This window comes from Neolamprologus multifasciatus, chromosome 13, assembly GCF_963576455.1.
Source record: "Neolamprologus multifasciatus chromosome 13, fNeoMul1.2, whole genome shotgun sequence".
Lineage (NCBI taxonomy): Eukaryota > Metazoa > Chordata > Actinopteri > Cichliformes > Cichlidae > Neolamprologus > Neolamprologus multifasciatus.
This window is the reverse complement of record NC_140451.1, coordinates 11,308,861-11,327,471: the sequence shown is the minus strand read 5'-3', so window position 1 is coordinate 11,327,471 and position 18,611 is coordinate 11,308,861. Positions and strand designations below refer to the sequence as shown.

Sequence of the window (18,611 nt, the reverse complement as noted above, 5' to 3'; positions counted from 1 at the left end):
GCACTGATCGTCATTTTATTCCACTGATCTGATTAAAGTAAAAAAAGTCAGACTTTGCTGCTTTCATTTATGAGCTCAAGCTTGTTTATTCACACAGAGCTTGATGACACTTTGAGATAAAGAAGATCAGTTACACTAGTTTATTCTGGATTTTAGCTTGTTGATTATGAGTATGATAATCTTACGTGTTAGGAAGGATTATGTATTAGACGCCCCTGAGCAGAAACCTGCCCAACGGGGCTCTGTAGTTCACGTATCAATTTGCTGTTTGCACTGATTTTTTTGTACCGATGTAAACAGCAATTTCTACTTATTAATATTCAGCTGGTATTATCTTATAAACAGAGCAGCAAAAGCCCTGATATCATTAAACTATCACATAGTACAAATACACACAGTAGGTCAGGCATTTTTTCTCATCTCATCTCAGAGGCTTCCTTTATGATGTCAAATGCATTTAATATTAAAGTGAGCTCAAGAAAACTCATTTGATATTAGAATACTCTTACTGTCCAGCTTTAAATTAAATGTATTAATTTTGTTAAGGGTGCACAGCACAGCTATATTTTTGAGAGAGTACGTAGCCAGATTAACCTTCTTAGCTTGAATTTTTTTTTAATGACCTTGAAAAAGTGCATCAAAAGGTGCAAGGTCGTCACGCTGAATGCTCCATATTGTGCACATTTTCAGCAAAAGCAAACAAGGACATTCCAGTTTCTCTAACCCCCTCATCGCTTCCCTTTCCAAAGTGGAATAGGTGTTACGATATGTAATAGTGTAGCAGCCATTACTGAGAGCCAGTATAGTCTGAGCCGTCATCTGTCCTCATGACACTCAGGTTATGAGCGTGTGCAGAGTCTGATTGCGCTCCTTAATATGCAGCTCCAGTGCACTGAATTCCTAGGAATGAGAAAACAAATAGAAAACCAAAACACCTGCCTCGCTGGGACAAGAAAAGATATGCACTGCAAATGCGAGATAAGATCACACATAGACAGCTGGAAGCCAAATACATAATATCCATAGGACTGTAAGGATCACATGTGCAGATTTAGCCTGCTAAAGCTGCGGAGGCAAAGCAGATTTACTTTGTTTCTGAGCAGCAAGTTTATATCTTTGGCCTGAAGGGTGGAACTAAGACTCCCTCTGCGAGGGCCGGGCACAGCAGCACAGTGTGGCATCGTAGAGTGGAATGAGAAATAGCTGGAGAATTCAATGCATCTGCTGCGTGGTGATTTCAAATCGATTACTGAGTTCTGTAGGGGGAGTTATCCAATTGCTGAAAAGTCCCCAAACAACCCACTCCAGTCACATCTAATAACAGGCCATTTGTATTGATCCTGTATATGGTGGTTTTGTCACCGCCTTTGAAAATCTGAACTTATCTGACTCCATGTGGACAACGATAAAATGAAAACTTTTTTTTTTTTTTAAAGTTTGGAGAAACTGGAGCTATAGCATAGCATGTGGCAGAAATTACACACTCTGTTATACATGCTAGGCCCTTTAAGGGGAAAATATGCACACGAGGCCGTGGTTTGAGCTCTGCAAACAGGGACAAGCTTTGCTAAGCTTGTTACTATGCCTGTGCGAGGGACATGCACAAAGACTGACACACACACAGAGACGGTAAAAGGCTGTGTGCTCCGAAAGTCACTGTGCTGCATGGTCTGTTTATCTTTTACCAAGATGTTTCTCTTTGCTGAAACATTTTGGATTTTCAGCAGCCCCACTGCCACTCAATTTGGACTCTCAGAAATGTCAGCACTGAGAATTCTGCCAGTGTTGCACACATTTGCTTCACCTGCACCATGAGGTCTTTCATTTTTGTTGAGATTGCACTTTGAAAGTAAAGATGGGCTAAATTGTTGTAATCGTGGGCCAACGGTAGTTTGAGGTCTGCCCTTTTGAATTTACAATAATCATAAAAAAAAGCATTTAAAAGCATTTCTCATGGTGTTTGTTTGCCTTTTCAGCATATATGAGCAAGCAAATACTCGATCCTCTTTAAAAACCGAGCCATAGGATAAAGTTAATTTTCTAAATGACACATTAGACTGACACTATGTAGTCATTTTCATAAATAAGTAAACAAATGAGCAAATCATTCAAACAGACAAAGCAACTGCATTAGATTAATCACAACGTCAAGCCATAAATTTGAGTCAGAAGTTGCAGATTCTGTGCCAGCAATTAGGGAGTGACAGATGAACCCTGTTTTAATTGAAGCTTTTGCGTGTCCGCTCCTTTCCTTTCAGTGGAGGCGTGCGGTGTTATATTGCCAAGATTTCAAGAGCTCTCTAAAGTATGGCTGTACGGCTGGGAAGGTTGGGGGTTTTTTTTTAACGAATCTTTGTACTGACAGAAAAATCTTGCATTAGATTCCAAATGACTACAGATTGTTCAGCCCCAGCAAATTCAGCCAAGAGCAAAATGTTTGATGTGAGAAGAAACCCACACGTTCAATCCTGGATCTGCAGGTAACTCTTACTCCTGTTTCTGTCAGAGTCTATATGTCTACGATCAGAAAGAGAGAGCACAGGTTTGAGGCCTCCAAAGAAGGTGGCCAGTGAAAAAGAAGAACTGAACATTAGAGCGAAATGAAAATTTGCCAAATACGTATAAGCAGCCCAAAATGTTTGAATAATGTCCTCAGATGGACAAATCAAACATAGAGTTGTTTGACTACATGAATGGTGCACAGGCGGGACAAGAAAATCCTCAAATACCATTCAGCCGATGAAAATTTGTATGAAGGAGAGGTTAAAAATTCCTGCAAACTAATGTTGGAGACTGTTGAACAGTTATGCAAAAGAATACGATCATTTTTCTCTGCAAAACATCTTTTGATCATATTGATCTTATGTAAAGTATATATAAATTGCCCAAAAGGCCTGAAAAGTAAATGATTGGCTTTACAGAAAAGTAAAAACCCTCTTCACAGGCTAAGTGATACTTCATGTGTAAAATCTTCAGACTGACCTTTTTAGCACAAACCTAATTAGGTATAAACTGAAATAACTGGGGGTTTAAAACAAGGCTTTATAGTCAATGGGAGGTCTACACAAAGGGACCTCAGAAATTTCAAAATTACAGACTAATTGCCACATGGTGAACTGAGCCTCAGGCAGCCCTGAGGATCATGGGCCCCAGGGTAGCTCCCCAATTTGCCTCCTCAGTAACCCAGTCTTGACTGTCGAGTCAGTCACTTTGTTTTTATTGGATCCGTACTTCTGATTTGTGGACAAATACTCTTGACAAGTATACTCACCAGCCACTTTAGTAGGTGCACCTGTTCAGCTGTTACTTAAGGCAAATATATAATCAGCCAATAAGGGGGCAGCAACTCAGTGCATTTAGGCAAGTGGTCAAGAAAACCTGCTGAAGTTACAGTTCACAGGAGCTCAACAGTGTTGGACTATAGAAGATTGGAAAAAACATTACCTGATCTGATGAGTGTTGATGTGAGAATTTGGCATAAACAACATGAAAGCATGGATCAGTCCTGTCTTATATGAATGGTTTTCTCTGGTTGTGTTGTACTGATGTGGGTTTTTTTTTCACGGGACGCTTTTGTCTCCTTAGTACCAACTGAGCATCTTTTAAACACCACAGCCTGCCTGAATATTGTTGCTGACCATGTACATTCCTTTATAACCATGACGTACCCATCTTCTGATAGTTGCTTTGTGCAGGATAATGTGCCATGTCGCAAAGGACCGGTTTATGTCCGACAAGATTTTCACGGATTGGCCTTTAAGGTGTCGTGGATAAATACAACAAAATAAAACCAGTAATGGTACCAAAAAAACAGGAGATTTATTCATAACACACAGGAAAACACCCAGGGGAACCAAGTTAAATATAAAAGCGATTAAAAAATAACGATAAAAACCAATAAAACCCCTGAAAACCATACAAGTCTCAACTCTTGCGGCCCGGTACCAAACGACTCACGGACCGGTACCAGTCCATGGCCCGGTGGTTGGGGACCACTGCTCTACAACAAATCTCAATCCAATAGAGGACCTTTAGGTTGTGGTGGATCCAGAGACTCACATCATGGATGCCCATGATGGCAAATTTACAGTAACAATGTGAAGCTATCACAGTGTTTCCAGCACCTTGTTTATGCCATGAAGAATGAATGTAGTTCTGAAAGCATAAGGGAAGTCCAACCCCATACTAGCAAGGTGAAACTAATGAAGTTGCTGGTGAGTCACAGCATTGGTGAAGCACTGGTAGAAGACATCACTATTTATGACCATCTTGAGAAAAAGTCTTTCTGCATTTCTAAGTTGAAGCTCACCTAACCTCACAAAAAACTTTTTAACCTTTAAGAAACTGCTCTAATTACAAACCTTCATATAAAATAAATGCAAATGTAGTCTCAGTGACAGACATTTGGCCTCAAGTTCACACAAAGGAGTTCAATCAGCCAGTGGCTGCTCTGCAGGTCTGAGGCTTTCTCTTCAATAATAGATGATAGAAAGGTTCTGCTGGAGTGCTGGGAAGTGGGCTGGCAGATGGGTGTGTGCAGTATGGGGCTCAACAGGGGATGGTGTGTTGGTTTGTTAGATCCTATGGAAAGGTGCTGTGTATTTGATCTCATTCACACACACACACACACGCAAAGAGGGGCAACAGTACAACACTAGTTCTTTGTTGCTGTCTTTTGTTTGTTTTGGGGTTTTTTTGCTTTCTTAAATTATGTTATTTGAGGTCTTCCAACATTTTTACCGGATAAAAATGTATTTGTGATCCGCTCTGAAACAGTTTGAAACAGCAGACATGCAATAATAAAACACTAGTGTAGCGTGTGGGCCTCCGTGTATTTCACACAGCTCTCTATAAATTGTTGTTACTTCTGCTACACTTCACTTTAATTCCTATAATTTGGTGCTTTCATTCAAGGGTTCTTTTGTTTTGCCATATTTGGCTCGAACAAAAGAACAGAAAAGTTTTTATCTTCAGCACCTCTCACGTCTTAGTTTTCAACTTTCTGTATTGACAAAAATGACACAGCGAACTGTTCTAAATAGAAGTGAAGCATGCAGAGACAAATCATTGGCTTTTATTTATTTATTTCTTCTTTTCCATCTATTCATTGGTTGGTATTTACAGGGTGAAATATCTGAACAACTTAGAGATTGAATGAATAGCCAGGCAATTCTGCACTGGCATTTCACTTTGTGTGTTTCATGGTCTTCGGAGAACGAATCGCACAGGTTTTTTGGTGATGCTCTGACTTTTCATAGTCAAAAGAGATTCTCAGTACACCGGATCATTATCAAAGTGTTGTCGTGTCTGAGCAAAAGGCAGCCTGTGGGGCTGAATTGAAGGCAGCACAAAAGTGCCAAACAGCAGTATTTCCTTCACAGGCCATTGGAGGATAGTTTTTAAAGCAGCTAAATCACCACAGACGTCCATCCTGAAACGTTACAGCAGAAATAAACGTGTTCACAGCCTGGTAGAAAAATTTTACCCCACCAGCAGGCGGCATAGGCACCCAGGTTTGTGAACACAATAACGCAAGAAGAAAGCAACGTAGAAAGCCATAGATTTATCTACTAAAAATCTCAGAAAAGTTTAAATACCAGTGAAAAGGTCGAGTTTTCTAAAAAATCTTCTTGAATAAGATAACTCGAGAAGATATCACCTAGGATTTTCAAATTGGTGCTATAAGCGTATCTATTAACAATCTTGGATTATTTAGAATCTTAGCGGTATCGACCTCTGAAGGAGATCAAAGGTCAAGTTTTCTTTAAATCTTGTGACTGTGATATTTCAAGAGAATTCACGCCTTAAGTGTGTCTACTAGAAGGATGAGGGGTAGACTGGCGGCCATTCGAATATCCACTATGTGATTAAGAACTTTCAGCTTTAATTTATTTAATAATTTTAATTATTAATGCAACTTGCTAACCAAAGTAGCATGCTAGCTCTACGCTCTTTCTCCAAATATTGTCGTGTCTGATTTGATTAATTTGATTGATTTCAAATAAACCACTGGTGCAAACTAGCCCAAATTATTTATTGGCCAACTGATATTATCTGTATGGATATTAGCTATTTAGCTATCTTTGGTGTCTTCATTTATAATGGCCGATGAATGAAAATGAAAACAGTCAACGCAAACAGGTGAGAGAAACAGCCATGAATGTTGATTTGCATTGTTTCTCCAACAGAGGGAACTCTGCAGCTTCCTTGCTGGCACCACACAACAGCTAGCTGATCTGAGTAGAATCAAGCAGAGGAAAAGCAAGTAAAGACACAACTATGCATAACAAATGTTTGGGATATGTGCTTATGTATGGGAAGGTTGTGCTTTAAAAACACCACATATCATTACCATATTAGTCTCAAAAATCCCTTATCATCCAGGCTCTAGTGCAGATCAAAAGGTAACAAAGTAATGGCTGCAGTCACAGTGGTTGCATCTATCTTTTATATGCCTTAGTACAGCCTCACAGGGCTGCTAGCATGACTGCGGACACTTAGTTCTGCTGAAATCATAGAATACATGTCAGCAGAAATCTTGGAGATATCAAAGAATTAATATCTGCTATATATAGGACTGCCTTTTTCAGAAAACTCCATATTTTTGGACTTCCGCTTTGGGATGATTACCCAACTAGAAATATCAGGCTCTCTACTTATTTGACATGACCCCATTTACATTTGTGCATTATGCGACAGCTCCCAGGATATACAGAAGTCTAATCCCAGTTTATTCCCTTGTTGTTCCCCTGGTGGCTAGAGCAAGGACGGAAAAGAAGACGACACCAGCTCTGAGAATTATCTAAGTCGTCAGCTCTGATGAAGCCTGTATTGATTAAATAATTGGGGGATTTAAGGGGTTAATGGTTGCACGCATTTGTCAGATATTTGCTTTCTTATGTGACAGCGTGGTTAAATGGCATTTTGGGCAAATCCCAGCTAAAAGTACCAAACTGAATAAAGCCTTTAGTTTGTTTTTGCAGCTTTGTTGCTTTATCTGACTCACTACCCATTATATTATTTGATAGGTGCATCTGTCAAACCATTCAGAATCTCCCATTTAGGAGATAAAGCCAAACAACCATTAACCATTTCTTATCCTCAAAGTACGGCCAGATAAATTCCCCATCTTCCCATCAGCTTTAGAACTACAGTATGAAAGTTAATAACCGGAAAGTCATTGCTGGAATTCAGTGATATGTTTATGGTGATAAGGAGTTATGAAGATTGGTGCGAGAGGGTAAATGAGGTGACGGGAACTAAGCTGCTTTGTGACTACGCATTGGGCTGAGGAAGAAGCTGAGTCACTGAGGTGACAGTGTGTGGAAGAGATAATGAAAACTTCCGTAATATCTAAGAGGGAGAGAGAAGGACAATAAATCTGTAAGCTGTGACCCAAGATGTGATAACCCATTACCCACATAAAGATAACATCTGGTCCCCACACTCCTCCCTGGCATGAGATAACAGACCGTTTTACATTTGAGTTTATTCTTTTCTAATCCCTCAGCATCGCCAGTAAAAGCCATCCTAGTAATCATCTGCACAGCCACACATAAACAAACTCCTAATCCTCTCCAACCCAGAACTTCTGAAAATTAATAAGGCTCGTTTAATGTGAAGCGTTCAGGTCATTTTCGGTCATTTCAAACCGCTGGAGAACCGAGACGCTACTTCAAACCGGAGTTGACGTATCTCAAAGCAAATCTGGAAACCAAAACCTCACCTCCTCGTTGTTACTTTGACACCCTTTCCTCTGTATGTTTTGGTTAAAAAAATATAACTCTGCCTTAAAAAATACATTCTGATGAGTCCATTGAATGTTTTGTGAGAATCTGAAATAGCTTTCTTTCTTTCACAGCTCCCAACTCTGTACTTGCTTGCCTTATTTATACACTGCCTTCAGCAAGAACCTGAAGTTGAAGTCATTTTAACCAGCAGTGTAGGTGCACACAGTAAAAACATTCTTGAAGGTGAACTTTGCGAAAGTTTTGTTCCGTATTGTGAGCTTTTTATTTGTCAGAGCTAACCAAGTCAGCACAAAATAAATCAAGACGAGAACGGTTACCCTTGATGGGAGAAGAATCTAGCCTCCAGCTGGAAAGGCAGCCACCTTGCAGCTCCATTGTACCATGTGATGAATTTCGTGGGTGTCTCTATGAACAAATACATAACCTGTCATGATTAGGCTGTGTGCAGGCAGGATGAGGACCCAAACTCAACTCAAAATACAGCTTTATTGCTGACAGAAGTTAAGGCGATACAAAATAATATGAAACCAAACTGGGACGTCATAAAGGAACTGACTCACGAGGAAACACACGGCGGGGCGCACAGTCATGAGGGAGAACACGACACTGAAATACACCAAGGGTTAACGAAGGAAGTGGGAGCACACGGGGAACACAGCTGACACAGATAATCGTAATGAGACAGGGCAGGAGTGAACACAACATGACGCATACTGACGAGAGACTGTCAAAGTAAAACAGGAAGTACACAGAGGTTCAGACAGGAGGAGAGAGACTGAGCACAGACATAGCGGGCTGGGGAAAACATGGAATAAAACACAAGGAGGGGAAACGAGGGCTCACAGATACATAGAGGGGCACACAGGGGGTAATCAAATAAGGAACATCTTAACAGAACAACCTAGGAACCAAGGCATAAATAAGGAACAAAATACACGAAAACTAAGAATACTGGGCCAACCAGGACCATGACACAACCCACTCAAAATTGTACTGCTGAGGAGTTTTCAGTTCAGTTATGTGCAGGATTAACAGAATATGATTAAATAATAAATGCCTGGGACTCGTGCTTGACATACCCCGCTGCTTCAGATATTCTGTTTTCATATCTAGGTCAAACATCCCACTGAGAAGCTACCTAAGCTGTGGTTTCTGACAGATAGGGTTCTTTGATTTGTTTGGTCTGTTTGGTTCCTCCCTTTTCAGGTTTTTGCACTGTTCAACTTCCTGCCACAATATGTGTCAGTGCATGTGACTTCCAGATTAAACAACATACACAAAGAAAACCAGACTTTTTCTCATCAATTCCACAATAGCAACATATGCTGTCTTAAACTCGTAATCGTATTCATGTTGTAGAAAAATAGAAAAAAAATTCCACTTAATGTGATGAATGAAGGCATGTGCATGAAGTGCAGGGTTGGTTTAAAATTCTACTCAAGCCTGGGCAAAAATTAGCTTTGGGCACCATATATGTATTGACCACCTATACTCTCTTAGCATTATGTATTGTTTATTGTCTGTATTGTATTTCACCGGGGTTGAGTCGATGCTTCAAAATACCAAGGACCTGTCATTACTGTGAGGGTTGCCAGGGGAGTCGACCACTCCAGGAAGTCTTTGTGCACTGCACAGCCAAGAAATAGTTCCAGAACAAGAAACACTCAATAAAACTTTGTGTGGATTGAACCAACAGCAATAACATATATTGTGCAATGTCAAGTAAAAGCATTGCTTTAGCTGTGTGGTCCATTTTACTGTCTACTTTGACAGCTACGAGATATTTCTGCAGTTTATTTCCAGTTTTCTATGGCACACACCCTAAAACATAACTCTTAGTTAAACATGTGCTTTTATTTTCCCTGGATCTAATGTGGAGGCTTACAGGTCACACACCGAAGCACCGCTTCACTTTGACGGCGTTTAGTTTTGACAGGGGTCGGGGAAAATGCTCCTGACATTTAAGGCTCGCCGACAAGATAAAGCGAGTACTGTTTTTCCGTTGTGGCCCTCGGGGTAGTGTTTGCAAAGTGATCCCTTCCCCATTTCTGTTCTGCTCTGTATGTGAAATTTAGATATCCTAGTTTTTCCATGTTGCCTTAACCCGTCCACAGGCAGAGCGGTGAGAGACGTCAGTGACAGGTTAGGGCAACGTTGAGGTCAAAGCATGGCCTGCTGACATTCAGAAGGTACTGCATGCTTCCTGTCACAGCTCAGTGCCTGCTGAAGGACAACGTGAAGCAAGGACAAGCAGTGCAATAACATCTTCATCTGGTAACAAGGACCAACACACTCTCTCGGAAACAGTGGCACTTTTATTTCATTTCTGGCAGCTTGGATAAACGGATCATATTTACAGCATCTCATCAGGCTTTAAAACAGATATTTTCTTCTTGTGCCCATCCATCCTTTCTCCACAGTTCAATAAGAATGGACACATAATCAACTATTCGTTTAATAACACAGCAGTGTTAGTTATCATCCTCCCTGTTGCTAAAATCTTAAAGTAACAAGTTCTCTGACCTACAAAGCCATGAACAAGGCACATGTAACTGAGGACTGAACCCAAGTCTGATGATGTGTGATTTGTACAAAGCAAAGTAAACGTCTGCTGGTACTTAGCTTCTTCTTCTTCTTCTTCTTCTGCCACAGTAGATCATCTGTATCCACCTCATCCTGTTTCTAGCTTCCTTTTATCTCGCACCAACCCTCTGCATGTGCTCCTTCACTAGATCCATAAATCTCCACTCTGGTCTTCTTCTTTCCCCCCTCCCTGGCTCTATCTTCAGAATATCCACTACCCCTCCTCTCTGCATATCTAAGCCATCTGAACCTTGCGTCTCTTGGTTTGTCTCCAAACTGCTCAACCTGAGCTGTCCCTCTGATGTACTTGTTTCCATCCTGATCACTCCCCATCTTCAGCTCTGCCACCTCCAGCTTAGTTTCCTGTCTCTTTGTCAATAACAGTGTGTCCAAACCATGCATCTTAGCAGGACTCATTGCTGTCTTGTAAATCTTCCCTTTCACTCTTGCCTCAACCCACACCACCTTGCATGCATGCTCTTCTTCACCTCTCTTTTTTACTGCCCCCTTCTTTGGGTGCATTTAAGCTTATCCACTTTCACTACCTCTAATCCTCTGCATGTTCACCTTTTCACCTCGGTCCCTCTCATTCACACACATGTATCCTGTCTTATCTACTTACATTTATGCCTTTTCTCTGCAGAGCATACCTCCACCTCTCCAGGCTCTCTTCTACCCTCATTTTAGATCACAGTGTCATCTGCAAACTCCTGCCTGACCTCATCTGTCATCCTGTCCAACAGTAAATACGTAGGGGCTCAAAGCTGCCCAGTTGTTGTCTTGAGTAGTTAGAAAATCCCCTTCCTTATTTTTCTTTCTCAAAATAAGCTGCAGTTGTATTTTCAAGGATTTTATACCTTAAATCTTTCGCTGTACTTTTGAAATAAGGTTTCCATGCAGTTGCTCTTTTTTTAGACGTATCAGACAGGCCGTTGAAGTGTGTAGTTTGTAATGCATACTTTAAACAACTACAATTGAAATGCCGCTGTTCTCGGGGGGAATGTGCGAGAAAAATACATTTATTCTGAGTAAGTTGCCATCCCAGCATCAGAAAGAAACTCTGTCTGTCATCACAGGCAACAGTCATACTGCACAGAAATTGATCTTAGATGAATCTTGACAGCTCATTTTTTGAATTGAAGTCTATCTTTGGATGGGCACGATAAACAATGTGCAAAGACACAAAGACACACACATATAAACAACACTGGCTGTGTTAACCGCATGTCGGACAGAGGGAGCGGTTGCAGCGATAGCCTCCGTTAGCATCGCAGTTTGCATAAGGCATTTCAGGACTTGTTTCTTTCAAGGTTTGCTTCTTCTCATCAGGTTGCTTCAGGGAGTGCTGTGATAGGCAGATACCTTTTTTATTTAACAGTAAAAAATAGATGAAGTTTGTTTTTTTTAGGGGGTGGCGGGTTGTGTGATTGCAGTGCAAGTTCAAAGGACTGAGGAAGAGCAATCAAATGTACCCCGGGGCTGCCATTTTAGATATCTGGGTTACAAACATGGAAAACACGCGCTAGCAATTCCAGCTATGATTCAAATGCAGAAAAATAATCAAGCGAAGCTTAAAAGGACTCGTTAGGAAATGTTTTCTCTGCGAGGAACACGTCGGCAAGTTGGGAGTTTCCCCCTGTGCCTCTTGTTTTACCCTGGGAAATATAAATGCAAAATGGTTCCTTTCAACAAAGGTTCCCATCTGAGCATATTAAGAAGAAAGGGGGAAGGAGAGCAAGATGGCAGATGCATTTCCTGCTTCCACTTAAATGGTAATCTTAATGGCTGCAGAACAGTTCCCCATGTGTTGGCCATTGTCCAGAGTTGCCTTTTGTAAGGCTACCTGGCTTCAGACCTTCAAGGCCCTCGCATGAGATGCTGCAGGTCTTAAGCACTCCGACAGGGCTTTTTGTCTTGCCTGCTTGTCTATGCAGCCGATATTGATGCAAATGGATTTTGTAGCTCTCTGCTTTCTTGTCTTTTTAGGCTCTATTGTCCACAGTGGAAACACAATATGTGTTGGGAGGGGGGGGTCTGCTTGTGTATTCAGTGAAGCTACACCGGTAACCACTGAGAGACTTCATGTACTGCGAGTTTTGAAATGAGATTTAAAGCCGACACATGATGTCTCCCCTTATTTGCATGTTAGTAAGATCCAGCAAGATCACGTTTTCATTTTCCCCTCGGCCAGCTCTCTTCATTTATCATCTCCTACAATAACTCTGTTTCTTAAGTACACTGTTATCACTCTGAAGAAAAAAATGGAGGAAAGAAAACGACTTTATTCTGCTCGAAATGTTAATGCGCCCTGCGTAAGGAGGGTTTCCATAAACAACCAGCACAAATGCATCTTGGCTAGATGGAATGGGAATGTCTCTGTTATTCATGTGCAAATACACAATAAATGTACCGAGCTGTTAGGAACCTCTATTCACAGATGCATTCTTGCCTTGGTTTATTTGTAAGATGATGAAGGGCTTGTGTTAAAGAATCTCATTTCACTCATAACCTCCAAATGGGATTTTCTTTTCAGTGATAAGTGGCAATATGAAGTATTGAATCTATCCCTTTTTTCGCTGGGTTGCAGTTTATTCACAACTGAAATTAAAATACATTTTTTGAGACGTTCCAAAGATCTGTTTTGTAAATTTGATGACGTGTTCTCTTTTCCGAGGATGAGGATGCGTAACCCCTCAAAAAAAGCATCTACAATAGTGGTTTCATTACTGGACATACAGGGGACTCTTATAGTTCAGTTTACAGTTACTTTATATATATATATATATATATATATATATATATATATATATATATATATATATATATATATATATATATATATTGTGGGGATAGGTTAATTGGAAAATCCAAATTGTCATTAGGAGTGAATGTGAGCGTGAATGGTTGTCTGTCCCTGTGTGTTGGCCCTGCGACAGACTGGCGACCTGTCCAGGGTGTACCCCGCCTCTCGCCCTATGACAGCTGGGATAGGCTCCAGCGCCCCCCGCGACCCTGAAAAGGAGAAGCGGAAGCGAATGGATGGATGGATGGATGAATATATATATATATTATTTTGAAACTATTTTACAATAATGGGGCAAAAACGACACAGTAAAAAAAGGGGGGGAAAATTGGCATCACCCAAGGACACATCTTTAAATCTTGGCTAATGTACCAATACAGCTTTTGCTGTATACAGTATAATGGTACATAATGTTGAGAGGGGAGGCAGATTTTAATGTTGTTGCAATATGTTTCCTAGCTACGCATAAGGTGACCTCTATAAATTTTACTTGGTGTTTGTTCACAGATCGACTGACCTTTGTCAAGTTTCCCAGTAAACTCAATTCAGGATCTAAAGGAACAGCGATTCCTGTGATATACTCAACATAATTCAGAGGTCATACCAGAAGGGGCCACTTTTATACAGAGCCAGGTACAGTGTACAAAGGAATCGATATCTATACCACACCTAAAGCACATATGAAGAAAGTGAAGACAAAAGAGGTGTTTGTCAATTCTTATGTTGACTCCCACATCGCTCTGGATTTATCCAAATCTGGTTGAGGCTCTAACTCTGTAAAAAAGGAAAAATGCTTCTTTTCTTAATAAATGTAGAGGCTACTTTCCTCCTTCTTGTCGCTAATCCCTAAGCAAAGATCGTAAGTGAAAGACAAGGCACAGCAACAAAGATCTTGGGAGCATATGGGAAATTAGAAGGGTGAAATGTAGATAATAATGTTAACGATGAAACATTCATTTGAGGCTCCTTTGAAGGATAATCAGTCAGTCACATACCTGCTCTACTGGGTTACACTCAGTCATAAGACTAGTCCAAAAAAGTACCGTGAATACCTGAGACTCCTAACTCCTGTAGATTACAGAGAGGTATTCACATCACATGCAGTCAGGCAGCTGGTTTTCAAAGAAGCATACTATAGTATGCTATAGTATGATGCTATAACGCTACAAGGACGTTCAACAGCCATTCAGCTGTATCACCTTGCGTTTTACCTGCTAAGACTAAATAACTCCTATTTTCATAAGGAAAAAAAAAAGATGGGAAATAGATTCAAAGTGGATTTTTGGAAATGTTGATTTAAATGAGCTTTGCCACTCAGGTTTAAATTCCTCTGGTGCTTTAGTTTATTTTTTTTAGGGATTTTTCTTTTTGTGAGTGTGTTTTTTTCTTGCTGTTGACAGATTTCAGTCATATTTTCTCATTTGTTTTCAGACTCGATGGGCTTCAGTTTCATCCCCCTTACAGATGCTTGCAGCACACAAACTCAAACCAAGCACAGGATTCGTGATAATACCTGAGATAAATCAAAAATTTTGGAAATTGTACGTCAATTGTGCTTGAACGGAGGATGTAATCCAAGAAAATAATATCGTTAATGTGCTGGGATTGCAAAACCTTAATTAGATCAGCAGCTTATCTGCAGCTGTTAGTGTTTTGAAGTGTTATTAGTAGCGAGAGGTGTACAGAGAGCTCATGAAGACGAAAGAGATATGCTTTGGCTTTATCTGCTCTATACACTGTGTCAGGCCATGCGATAATGTTTTCAGCAGATTACAAATAGACAAGGTCTTTAAATTGGGCCCGACTGCTCACCAAAGACCAATCACCGCGAGCCGACACCGGAGCCGGCTGTAATATGTGTGTGAAATGAGAAGCATCACGCTGTGCACGGCTTCCCTGATCAACGAGACCCCCTTTAAACTAATGTTAAATGGGCTGGCTTTGATAGAGCAGAAAGTTAACCCTTTTTTCCTCTGCAGACCTTTACACCGAGCACTTCAATGAAAGCACGGATAGCAAACTCGGTTAAAACCAACCTTTTTTTCAGATCCTTTCTGTTTTTAAACGGAACAAAACACCTCTGAAATGTGCATGGGTGCAATTAAAATTAGAAAAGATGGAGCTCTTTTCATCTGTCTCTTTTGATTGTGTCCAGTTAACATCTTTATATGCACAAACTATAAAGTGTGTAGGAAGGCAGATGCTGACTCTGCCTCCAGAGGCACAAACTCAAATAAACACTCTTTGCTGCAGGTATCATGCTGCTCCCACGCAGTATGTTGTGCTGCAAATGAGTATCCATACTCTTCCGCAGCACCACGCCACTGCGCACCTCGGGGGTCAGCATATGGCTGGCAAGAATTTATTCTATGCCCCTCAGCGGGCCCTAAACACTTCTAATTAATGCACCAATATGGTCCAAATTTTGCTGCATACAGGCACCCACTTGTGAACAGATTGACAGTGCTAATATATTCTCTCTCTCTCTTCTGGAACAATAGCCACATTATCAGATTTGATTCCTTTGCATTGTATAGCCAAACTGCAGTGAGATTGTTGCAGATATTTAGCTTACTTCCTATTAACCTCCTATTCATTAGACAGAAAAACAGCAACAACAACAAAACAAACTGCTGGCTCCCGTTTCTTGGAGAGAGAGATACAAAGTTTCCTACAAGTCTTAATAACTTTACAAGTTTTTGCAAACACTAGGAAGAAAAGAAAAAAAAGACTGATGCCCTTGAAGTTCTAAATTTAAGCTGGAACATGTGTGACTGGAGCCTGTGCAGTGATTGAGGCGAGTGCTGTTTTTAGCTTCTAATGAAAGGCTTGTTCATTAAAAATGCCTGACTTTGATGGTGTGGAGGTGGTACGCAAACAATGTCACAAGTCTAGAACAATAGCTCACACACCTAAAAATAAAGATGTGCTTGGAAACATGCCTTTGCTTCTTATCGCTCTGGAATTATGAAAGATGTGTGATTTTTATTCAAGGAACAAATCAGTGTTACCTAAGAGGCAACACGTTGTTCACTGCCTACAGTATTGTGGTGATGTCAGAGAGGTGCATTGCTATGTTCACTTTCCTGTCTTTGGTAAAGCCTATCAGCTGTCAGTGCACTGCAGGATCTCTCCTTTCCCAGATATTTGTTCTCCTGATATTAAAAGCGGAACAAATTCCTTTAATTTTGAGGCTGTACGGCTGCCACTGAGCAGGTGTTTGTGTGACAGTCTAATGGCTGAGCATTGTAATTCTTGTTGCTGTAACTCAATAAAGGTGAGAGGCTTGGTAATAAAGTGTCAGACTGTCGTGTTGTGGAAACATCAGCAGTGTCACAGTGTCAGAATATATGCATCCACCCACTCACACTTATAGGAGGAGGAGGTTCAATCGAGAGAGCGAGACAAAAAGAAGAAGAGGAGAAAAAGGCGCAGCTTTCTTTTAATATTGATCCATAAATGCAGAAAGTGCGCCATCTATTGGGTGAATTTCAACTTGCAACCATAGCTTTTTAAAGTGTCCAGATTTTTGGTGGATGTAGAGCTATTTTCAAACACTAGGTGGCGATGCACTCATTCAGTAATGCATTTTTTAAAAAACTTTTGTATATGTGTTGTATATGTTAATTTTAAAATTATTCAGTGGGTAGGGAAAATTGGAAAAAAAACTGTAAGAAACAGAAATTAGGATTTATTGGAGATTCTTAATGGCTGCTCCATACATATCCAGACACCTTGTTATGCTGCTGAGAATCTGCTGCCCCCCTTTTTAGAATACCTCCTTAGATACTAAATAGCTTACTAGTTTTCCTTCTTCTTATTCAGATTTCTATACGCACACTGCCTTAGGGTAGAAGATTAATTCTACACTGTTTTATTGTAATTGATCAGGATTTTGACATGTGAACCATAACATATTTGACACTGTTTTATGTTTGCTACCCTCAGTAAGAGATGTTTCTACTGTCAGGTGTGATAAGGTGCCTAGCAGTGATTAAGGTTTGCAGGCAATAAAGAAGAAGTTCTTTCATTAAAAAATTTCACATTTGTTTATCTGTGCGAGCTCTGACAGTGGCTCATTGTTGTAGTGAAAGACTATGAAAAGTAATTAAAGCCAAGGTGAACACGCCAGCAATGATCGATCAGGAAATCCAGAATGACGTGTCAATATTACAAAAGACCACAGAATATTTCAAAATAGAGAAAGGTTTGACAAATGGAGTGTGTGCGTGTGTGTGTGTGTGTGTGTGTGTGTGTGTGTGTGTGTGCGTGCGTGCGTGCGTTTTCCCGGTGCTTTAAACAGGCTGTCACACTCGTTACCCAACCCTCCTGAGCATGTTATGTCAAGTCAGGTTTCTAGAGTCTTTAGTCACAGTTACACTCAATGCGTTTCCCAACAACTGCCTTATGAGAACAATAACTGAATCAGGTATCATGTACCGGGTGTTATTATGCAATAACTGACTCACGGTAAAGACTGATGATAAATCTTGAATAACATTTCAACAGTTATTTGAGGAGGAAAGAATGTAGTGGGCAGATTTTGAATTAAAATTTGAGTACTGAAGATAACTGAAAAGATTTAGTTTGTGTCATTGACACGCAGTGCTTTGATATTAGTAAATAATTTAAACACATTCACATGAAAATAAAAATAAAAAACAAACCTAATCAGTTTTGGTGGTATTTAGGCTGTCACCTGCTTAGTTAAGATTCCGTAGATATTAAATGAGGTAAAAGGCTATTACCTAGCTGAATGTTTATTTTGATCTTTATTTTAACTCATCATTTGCAGTTTTTCGAAAATGTAAAAGAATAGATAAATAAAGGACAGTAAAGAACTGGATTAACTGAAAGGATTAAAAAAAAGTGCAGGCTGAACCTTTAATGTGGGCCAGCACTTTTACCCAGCTAAATGGAAATACTAATTAAATTTCACCTAAAACAAGGCCAGAGATAGATTAGTATTTTTATTATTATTTTTGTATTTTTTTTTAAATGTATCTATCGTGTGTATGCTAAATTTCAGTTTAATAGCAAGCATGTCCCACCCTGGACGCAGCGACGTGCTCTATCAGTGGTGACAGGCCCCGCCCCGACTATCAGCATCTCCAGTCAGTGGGGAGCAGCTGGGAGTCAGTGTGGAGGAGCAGGAGCAGGTAGCAACGGAGTTCAGCGGCTCCCGCGTTCGTCCGACACTTAGCTAGGGCTGCTCCCCAAGCAGTGGTGGTGATGATGGCGGCGGCTGTAGAGAGAGGGGGCGTCCGTGCCGCTTTCCTGAACCCGAGCAGCGGTGGCGGTGGTGGACCAGCGCCGACGAGCCTCCCGACCGGAGCGTTGGCCGGGGCTGTGGTCCTAGGCTCGGGCTCCGGCAGCATGCCTGTGCCCATGAACCTTTTTGCGACTTGGGAGATAGACCGATCATCTCCAAGCTGCGTCCCAAGGTAACGTTAACATTGGCATGTTAGCCTGAA

At 40.7% G+C, this 18,611-nt stretch overlaps 1 protein-coding gene across 3 annotated transcripts in view; it reads left to right on the top strand.

The window, feature by feature from the left end:
* The first annotated feature begins 18,244 nt into the window (after positions 1 to 18,244).
* The window catches only part of LOC146505106 (phosphofurin acidic cluster sorting protein 2), a 45,207-nt gene continuing 44,840 nt past the window's right edge, over positions 18,245 to 18,611 (top strand). For 2 of the 3 annotated variants that reach the window (XM_085182599.1, XM_085182598.1), the window contains exon 1: positions 18,246 to 18,581. In XM_085182599.1, coding sequence (XP_085038725.1) covers positions 18,370 to 18,581 — 212 coding nt within the window. In that variant the 5' untranslated portion in view covers positions 18,246 to 18,369. Of the gene's footprint in view, positions 18,582 to 18,611 lie in introns of all 3 variants that reach the window. The other variant, XM_085182597.1, reaches the window with a different exon arrangement.